The sequence below is a fragment of the Spermophilus citellus genome (genome assembly GCF_964194105.1).
Source record: "Spermophilus citellus genome assembly, chromosome: 8".
NCBI lineage: Eukaryota > Metazoa > Chordata > Mammalia > Rodentia > Sciuridae > Spermophilus > Spermophilus citellus.
In genome coordinates, this window is record NC_138189.1 from 116,244,028 (window position 1) to 116,254,059 (window position 10,032).

Consider the following 10,032-nt stretch of genomic DNA (forward strand, 5'->3'; position numbering starts at 1 on the left):
CTGTGTGGCATAGACTGGTGGTGTCAATTTTCAGTAAACTGGGCATTGCATAAGGTGGCCAGTTATGAATGGCTCTGTAATCTGTGTTAACACCAGCTAGGCTACCCCTGGGCTGTGAACCACCTGAAAAAAAATGCTTCCTCTTCTGTGTGTGTGTGTGTGTGTATTCTTTTTTCTTCCTCTTCTTTCTATAGTTATAGATAATAAAGATAATATAGATAATAAAAATATCATTAGAATTCATTAGAATTCAGTTCAACAGGAATTATCAGGTATCATCTCTGAGCCTCAGTTTCCTTCTCTATAAAAGGTAGATAAAGTTTATTCTGCAGTCTGGCTGTGTTGTCAGAGCAATGCTTTATATCTTTTCTCACAATTTAAGGACAGAAACATCAAAGGACTGTGCTATTGAAAACACAGTTCCCTTTACTTAAATACAGACTCACTTTGAGATACCTGGAGATTCTGTGTGATTTTTGCCTAATTTGGGAAGGATTTGTAAGGCTACAGACAACCTTATAAGAAAATCCTATTTGTTGCTGCAGGTGACAAAGACTCTCTCCTAGACCAAATTTTAGTCAGACTCCTCTGAGCCCTCCTGTTACTCTGTTTCAACTGTGGGCTTCAGGATATTCTTGCAGAGCCCTGCTAAGCCAGCTTAGAGAGAATCCCTCATCACAGATACCTGATCAACTGGCCTACCTTCACCAAGAAACTTGTTATACAATCCATAAAACTGCCCCTACCCTTAATGTTTCATCTTAGTAATTTTCTGTCCATGAACCCCCTCAAACTGTTCTTTGGCTATAAATACCTACATATTCTTATCATATTTGGATTTGAGCCCATTCTCTCTCTTCCCTATTGTGATTATCTTGACATTAATTGTGAGAGACCTGATGAAAGTCTTCCTTTTTCTGTTTTAACATATATCCAAATAATTTCTTCTTTAATACAGAATAACGCTTAAATATTGAGGTTTTTAAAAGAGGGTAACACTTACATAGAGCACGCTATGTGCCAAGATGCTATTTCTTCTAAATGCTAAGCCTGTTCCTCATGAAAACACATTGAGGCAGTATTATCATCATTATCTTTAATTAATAGATGAAACTGTTCCCTGGGAGGTTACTTATGCAAGCCCGCAGAGATAAAGCTGGGTAGTGGAACTAGTACTTCAACTCAGGGGAGCCTCCCCAAGTTTGTGTTCTTGAGCTCCAATTCAAACTGCTCTAGGGGACTGAATGGACATCAGACAGGGAAGTCTACTCTGACAGAACCCTTAGAGAACAAACTCAGCTGCACATAGGACTTTCCTAATATTAATGAGCAAAGCAGGATCCTGGGACATGGGCCACTTGGAGTGTCTATGCCCATCAAGAGGCCCTTCTCAGTGCCATCTAGTTGTTTCCATCTGGAGATGCAAAGTTTAAAATTTTAAAATAGAAGCACACAGGGAAAAATCTGTATTTTTATGCAAGATCACTTCAGTTCAGAAGGAAAAGAAAGGGAAGGAAAAACCATCTAGGACGGACGGACGGACACACACACACACACACACACACACACACCCTTATCGAAGAAATTTATTCAGTCTGGAGGCTTCCTGTTTACAATCTTATTTTTTTTCTTTACAATATCTATATTTTATTTATTTATTTTCATGTTGTGCTGAGGATGGAACCCAGGGCCTCATGCATGCAAGGTAAGTACTCTACCACAGGGGCTAAAACCCAGCCCCCAACCTTATTCTTTAAAGTCATTAAATCTAATTTTAATGGAGTCTAGTTGACGATCAAGCTGTGGACTCCTCACTCTGAACCACCAAATAATTGCTTTTAATTATTTGGTGTGTCTGTTCCCTGGGAAAGGTAGATTTTACCTATTTGGTATGGGAGGGAAAGGGAGAGAGAAGTAGTTTTGGAACATAGGAGAGTGTCTCCTGGACTCATACAGATGCTGCAATGATTCCATTAGCAGCTACGTTTGAGACCAGTGATGACTTCTTATCTACTGATAAATCAATAGATTTCAAGTTAAGAGGTGCGAGGCAAGCAATCTGGACTTTGTTTCTTGATTCTTGAATTGATGGATCATTTAATCTCTATTAGCAAAGCAAATGAAAGAAAACGCCCTTGCAAAGTTAAACTAACACACTCAGCTGTGTGTGGGAAATGGAAGCAAACACAATAATTGAGGATTTTATGAAGTCATCTTCATCAGAGTCTTTTCATTTTCAGTTGCTGAACTTTGTGCTGTTTCTATTTTACAGTCCTATTTGGCAAACAGGATTTCTGGGCTCCGGCCATGTAACATAGGAGACAGGCTGTACCCTTGGCTTTATGAGAACTACCAACTTTTCATAGCAGGTGTCCAGTGTTCTTGGTTTAAATTGTCTAAACTTGAATTCCAGATACACAAAACTTAAAATAAATAAGATACTACCACTTTCTTACTTCCAAAAATATTATTCCTTTTAATTGTGGTTTCATTAATATTTTATGTCATGGCTAAATATTTCCTGTTAGTTTGGAGTTTAACAGGGCTTTTAATAATGACCATTTTAGAGGAAAACAGGATCAATTAACAACTTTTTATGCACAAAACCCTGCACTGTATCCTGTGGAGTAAACAGAAAAGAATCAATAAGCATCTCCCTGCCTTCCTGGGGCTTTTTAATATTTGTGGAGAAATGGGACACTTAAATAGATAAGAATGGTACAAAAACAGAACATGAAAATCACAAGATGAAGAACAAGCTGACCGACTTGTAGGAGTTTTTAAAAAATAAAATCTTTGATTTGAAGCCTTTACAGAACTTCAGAAAAGAAATGGGGTTCAAGTGGGACCTTGAAGAATCAGTGGGCTTTTTAGGATAAGGAAAGCTAACAGTAGGAGGAAACAAATGATCAACACAGATGCAAAAGAGAGAGAAAGGGAAAGTGGCTTGGGGTACAGTAAATGAATAGAAAACTAGAGAAAGGAGAAGTGGAATAGAAACCTAGAAGAGTAGTTTGAGCAGAAAGCAGTCAAGACCAACAATGGAAAAAATATTTAGTCCATTAATATGAATAATGATGTTACAAGATAAACTAGTTTGCAGAAGAAAATGTTTGATTTATCATTAGATTTCATACAATACAAGATCAGTCAAATAGCATTGAATCAAAAATAAAATTTCATACTTTCAAAATCTGAGCCAAACAAGATAGGACTTTGCCTTCTTTTGATACTTCACAGCCCAAATTAAGATTGTTTAACGTATCATCAATCACATGCAAAGAAGTAGGAACTTAGAATGCTGGAGTTGGAAAGGCCCTTAGAAAGCTTATAATCCACTTTGCCAATGAGTTAATTTGGGACCCAGAGAGATTAAGTAATTAGCCTGAGGTAACATAGCCTTTTAGTGATAGAGATAATATTAAACTAATTTCTGATCCGTGGCTTTTTCCACATGCCTTAATATCAAATTATCCTTTCTAAAAATGTTTACACATAAATGTATATATAATTTTACATAAGCATATACCCCAGGTTATATCAGATAGGTTTTAAAAAATTCATCACTTTCCCACTTTGGGGACCTCCATCATCCCTCCCTGTTCCTAACTCATCCCTCCTCCTTCATTTAATAAATATGTGATATGTCTCATTCTAAATATTTTTAGAATCTATATAATCACATACAACCTTCTGTATGTGTGTGTGTGTGTGCATGTACATGCAGATGAAGTGTCATAGGTTATTGTTTTTACAAAAATAAAAATATATGTGCCCTTTTCTGTACCTTGCGTTCCTCATGTACCCATATCTTGGGAAAATCCTCCCCAAGTGAAAAGTTAGAACCTAATCAGTTAAATTGTTTTGATTGTTGCTTAGTACTTTAAGATAGGCACATGTTATTCATTACACATTATCATTCCCTCACTCATGTTTCCAGTTTTTTCTTCTACAAACAGCATTTCAATAAACACACTTATCCTGCTGGGCACAGTGGTACACCCTTGCAATCCCAGCAGCTTGGGAGACTGAGACAGAAGGATCACAGGTTCAAAGCCAGCCAGAGCAACTTAGAGAGGCTGTAAGCATCTTAGAAAGACTCAGTTTAAATTTTTTTTTAAATGGCTGGGGATGTTGCTTAGTGGCTAAGTGCCCCTTGGCTCAATCCCCAGTACCAAAAATAAATAAATAAACAAACAAACCTACTTATCCCTATCTCTATAGACTGGTGTTTTTATTTCTTTTGATAGAGATTGTATCACAGGATCAAAGACATGTGCATTTTTAGTTTTAAAAACTAACATGCTTCCTTAAAAAAAGCTATAGCAATACACTTAAAACTTTCACTTAAAATTAGTAAAAATACTTGCTTTCCCTACATCTCCCCAGGTCTCACTGTATTATAAGACTATTTTTGGTTTGGGTTTTTTTTAAGTTTTCCAAGTGCAGTTGGCATAAAAGAAAATCTCATTAATTTATCTGCATTTATTTGATCAAAAATGAATTAGATCATCCTTTTATAAGCTTCTTGGTTATTTGGATTTCTTATCTTCTCAGTTGTGTTTTCATATTCCTTACCCAACTTTTTCCAACAGATTATTTGGTTTCCTTTTAATTTTTAAAACCTTTTGCTATATTATATAATCTAACAAATTCTCAAATCTATCATCTTTTATCATGCAAAAGTTTTGAATTTTAGTCACCTATGTTTATATTTTATCTTATTGTTTCTGCCTTGTCTAAAAAGAACCAACTGTCCTATCCCTATATTGATGGATTCTAGATTTTCTTACAAATTTTAATTTATTTATTTATTTTAAACTCTGATCCATTTATATACAATTTATTTTTATAATTGCTATAAGATAAAAACTCTTTTTTTTTCTTCCAGATGAATAAGCAGTTTATCAGCACCTTCTATTAAGTAGTCTATCCTTTTGCCACTAAATCAAAATATATGCTTTTTGGCATATTAAATTCAAATTTACATTTTGATCTATTTCTTGATATTCTATCTCAGATATAAAGTTTGGGCTTATTTCAATACTTGCTGATATAATTATAGTAGCTTTACAGAATTTTCTGATCTCTGGCAAATTAGATTATACAAATGACTTTTAAAGTAGTTATCAGATGTAAGTACTTACACTAAAACCTATTTTCTAGACAGCGTTTGGGTACAAGTAGAAGCTAAAGTACCAAAATAATATTTGTAAAGTTAAAACATTTTTTTCAAAATCTTTCTTTCCAAGGTCTATTTTTACAGCAACAGATATAAGAAGAAAAGGCCAATGTGCTTATGTGATCTTATAAAAATGGCAATTGTGTACACTGTTAGTACTTAAATGATGTGCTGTATTAACAGTACTGTTTCCTTGATCCCCAGGCTGATTCTTCAGAGGAATCATCTCTGACTGTGTCTTCACTCTGAACTCCCACTGCTTCCAGCAGGAACACCACTCAAGGGAGAGCTCTGGCGTGTTTTTGGAAAGAAATTCCATGGGGACTGTACCTGACCCTCTGAGATCCACTAAAACTTCCCTGATTGCAGCTTCTTTAAAAGAGGAGGCTCAAGGAGAGCTGCAGGCTTCCTTATCTCAGTGCCGACCAGCTCAACCGGGAAAGAATACCAATGGCCTGGCAGGTGCCCCTGCAGAACCAAGCCTCAGCCCCAGCACTGCTGCTGAGGCCGTGATGCAGGCTTGTGAGCATGAGACCACCCAACCAGACATGTCTTCTCCTGGTGTCTTCAATGAGGTGGAGAAAGCATCTCCCACACACAATTCTCCTGGAGATCCCCAACTGCTGGAAAGCAGAGAGCCCACAGCTCCAGCCCCGAGCCCTACGGCAGCAAAGGATCTTATACACAGACCATTTACAATGCCAGCCAATCAGCACACCCACCAGGCCATCCCAGGTGATCGGCCCAATGCCAGCGCCTCATCAGAACCTGAAGATTCCTTGGTGAAATCTCAGAGAACCTTGAATGGAGCCCAAATGGAGAAGTCAAATTGTCCTGCAGGGGGCACCTGTGGCAGCAGCAAAGATCAGGCATCCTGTGATTTTCCTTCTCAAGCAACAATTCAGGGAATGGTACAGAGCACAGCAGCCGAGGTGTTCAGTCATTCTTCCCCTCCTGCAGGTGGGCCTGAAGGGGACAGGCAGCAAGCCATCTGCCACTCCACAATGAGGTCCTGTGAGCCTCCAGCAAGAGAAGATGGATGTTCAGCGAACAAACAACCATCTGCCACTGCCTCAGACACCCAAGGTACAACATCTGGGACACCTCAGCTATCCCATCTCGCTAGAGAAGTTTCATCACGTACACTAGATCCAGAGAAGGCACTGCGGCCAACACAACAGGTGTCGAGGTTCAAAGAAGCCAGTACAATGACCAACCAAGCTGAAAGTGAGATCAAGGAGGCCCCCAGCAAGGTTCGTCAAGATGCTGAGGTGCAGGCGGTGGCCAGCGTGGAAAGCAGATCAGTCTCCACTAGCCCCAGCATCCTCACCGCTTTCTTAAAGGAAACTCCTGCTCTTGAGTGCTTGGAACATCAAGAGCAGCTGCGTGTCATTTGCCAGGGAAGTGGCACTGGCAGCCACATGTTGGAGCTCTCTAACAGCATACAAGCCTCCCAGGAGGCAGGGCAGGGCTGTGGCATCATGGCTCAGGTGCACATCCAGACAGCTGCACCTGTCTCTACAGCTTTCCAAGGGGAACTTAAAGGAGTAGGCCTACCAGAGCAGATCCTGAAGACCTCACCCATCAGCAGGGCCTGCAGTCAGGCCCAGGATACTTGTAAAGAAGATGGGAGACCAGCAGGAGAGACTCCATTGAGGGAAGAGTCAACCTCTAGACAGCTTTCAGATGCTAATTCTAGCTCCCTGAAAGCTAGCTCCATTGACCAGATTTCTAGCAGTGCAGGTAGTCAGTCTAGAATAAACCAGGAACTGGGGACATCTGAAGCCAAGACATCTGATCACAAGACTGATCCAGACTACAAACTATCGGACTCCTGCAGCCCTGAGAGCAAAGAGGACCAGTCCAGGAGTTTGGAGGCCACGAGTAAAGGAGGTCCAAAGGAGACAAAGTACAAGTCTCCTCAGATAGTAAAAGAAAAGGAGCCTACGGGCACCGATGCTCTAGATGCCAAAACCCTACTACTGCTCAATCCCAAAGCTCAAGAAAATGGAGGCTCAGGATCAGCTAATCCCATACCCTCCCCAAATAGAAAGAACCAGGAGGGCGTCTTAGAGGAAAGCCGACAGAGCAAGACAGCCACCAGCCTGAGCCTACCTCCGGACGCCATGGGTGACTCCAGCCCAGGTTCTGGCAAGAGGACCCCTTCTCGCTCGGTCAAAGCCAGCCCTCGCCGGGCCAGCCGGGTCAGCGAGTTCCTCAAGGAGTTAAACGTGACAGCAGCTGCTGCTCAGGTGGGGCTCACACCGGGAGAGAAGAAAAAGCAGCTAAGCACAGACGCCAAACTCCAGCTGAAGCAGTCCAAGCGGGTCAAGGACGTCGTGTGGGACGAGCAGGGCATGACCTGGGAAGTGTACGGGGCTTCCCTGGACCCGGAGTCCCTGGGGATCGCCATCCAGAACCACTTACAAAGACAAATTCGGGAACATGAGAAATTAATCAAAACGCAAAGCGACCAGACCCGGAGATCCATTTCCTCAGACACTTCCTCCAATAAGAAGCTGAAAGGGAGGCAGCACAGCGTATTCCAGTCCATGCTGCAGAACTTCCGTCGCCCCAACTGCTGTGTTCGCCCTGCCCCTTCTTCTGTGTTAGATTGAAAGGGGACACGTATTGGGGGGGGGGGGGGTCAGCGTATGCACATATGGTATCACATGTGTCTGTCTGAGAGTTCAAAAAGAAAGAGTTGTTTTCTGAGAGTTCAAAAAGAAAAAGCAAGTATTAACTATAGGAAATTGCTATTAAAAATCGTGGGATCCCTTGAGGGTTCATAAATAAAGATGCCATTTCAATGTGAAAGAAAGAACAAGAGAAGCAAGCTTCACTGCAGATTTGCAACCCTAATTAAGTGGAAATCATATTCACTGTTTTTTTTTAAACTATGACATTGCTTATAGAAATAACAATACCATTATACATGTGTCATTTTGTATTACTGCCTCAATGTGTATCACATGATGGTATTTGCATTAAAATCCCTACTTTATATTAAAAATAGCAAAAACACTATTAGCAAAAACGTTATAATTTCTAGTCCTATTGAAATAAGAATGCTGTTACCACACAAAATCTAAGTAGGTAATAAGAACCATAATGTAAAAATTTGAGACAAATTTTTACATATGTAAAATACCAAATATGAATTAGTATTTGAAAACATCTGCAGATAGCCCTTTTCATACACCTTGTATAGCTTTTAGAAAATATAAGTTATGTGAGGAGAATTAGCTAAGGCTTTAGATATGAATACTGTCCAATTACATCCAACATGGACTTATACATTACATATACACATTACATATTACATATACACATGTTCCTGCACAGAAGGCAAGGTGCATCTCTGTGAGGCTAACCAAATTAAATTCATATTTTCTTACCCTAAAGGAGGCATATGGAACTAGATTCTTGAGAAGAGTCATCACATGAGAGATAATAGTAAATTTTATGTGATACAGAAGTTCTCCAGTGATATTCTACTGAATTATAAGGTTCTGGTAAAGAATTATAAATAGCAGATTACCAAAATCTGTTTTATCTGTGTTGATAAAAGAAAGAGCCTTTAAGTAACAAAAACTACATGTTTCATCTGTATTCATGTAACAGCATAAAATTGTTGGCTTTCTTTTGATTTGGTTCAGTAGTTTCTAACAGCAAATGTGGTCAACACCAAAGGGAACAGAAGTTCTCTTACATGTAGACAAATATCACCTGTTTAGGTATATAATCTGGAGTAAAAAAAAAAATAGGTAATTTTTTTATACTTTTGATTTTAAGAGAAATACCATCATATCTCAACCTTCAAAGCCAACAAAAAAAGAGGTCAATGTAAGCATGGTTTGAGTTTGGAGTAGGATATTCCTTAAGAACACTGGCATCTATCTGAGCTCAGAACTCACTCCTCTCTAGAAGAGGAGGGTATCCCTGAAACATAGAGGCATCCTGCAAGACACTGGCCAGGGGCCACCAGCAGCTGCTTTCTTTGACTAATGGAAAGAAGAATGCATTAGTCAAGGCCCTAGGAACCCTTCCCTTCCTGGATTCATCATAGGGCCTCCATCTTGCCCTTAGAAAATTTGACTGCTAGATGTTGGAGTGGTACTGGTTGCCTTCTCTAAACTCATTCCCCAGATGAGCCAAAAAAAAAAAAAAAAAAAAGAATATCTGACCATGCAATTTTCTTCAAAGTTTCAAATACCATTAGTACAGTCAATTCCCATTATCTGTATTAGCTTATTTCAATTTAATTCTACTTTGCAGGCTCTGAACATGAGGGGGGAAAAATCATACCTAAACTCTACCTTGTGTGCAACCTACACTGGGAACTAACTAAATTACTAAAAAGCTTTGATTTCTTTCAAAGCAATTTAACTGTATATGCAGCCTGCATAAGAAGACCACAGTGACAGCCTTCTTGGAGCCTGAGAATGGTAATTACAGTTGTTATGCTTGGAACTTATAATGAATTTTTTAATGAGGCACATTTTTTAGTTTCTTACTCATTGGCCTCTTTTAAGAACACTATCTAAAGTAGAAATTATCATCAAATTACCAATCAAATTACATTTAATGATTAGAGATTAAGTCTAAAATTCTCTCTTCTAGACTTAAGCACCTATTTGTCTCAGATAACTTGGCCACAACTATTCTGTCTCCTCTTTCTCACTGGCCATTTCTATCACATGATGGCACACATGCTGTGTATACACAGAGTACACCCTGTGCACACAGGAGCAGCTGTCAACAGCACCTACTCCAGATAGGTGGGCCCCAGGTAATCCTCTGCTGTGAAGTGGTTAGAACAGGCTGTTCCTGTATTAACATAGGAGAGA

The 10,032-nt window shown here is 39.6% G+C and overlaps 1 protein-coding gene across 3 annotated transcripts in view; it reads left to right on the top strand.

The window, feature by feature from the left end:
- GPRIN3 (GPRIN family member 3) overlaps window positions 1-8,465 on the top strand; it is a 58,866-nt gene extending 50,401 nt beyond the window's left edge. For all 3 annotated transcript variants that reach the window (XM_081304688.1, XM_081304689.1, XM_081304687.1), the window contains one exon: window positions 5,387-8,465. In XM_081304688.1, the coding sequence (XP_081160814.1) occupies window positions 5,500-7,800 (2,301 nt within the window). In that variant the 5' untranslated portion in view covers window positions 5,387-5,499 and the 3' untranslated portion in view covers window positions 7,801-8,465. The remainder of the gene's footprint in view (window positions 1-5,386) is intronic.
- The last annotated feature ends 1,567 nt before the right edge of the window (window positions 8,466-10,032 follow it).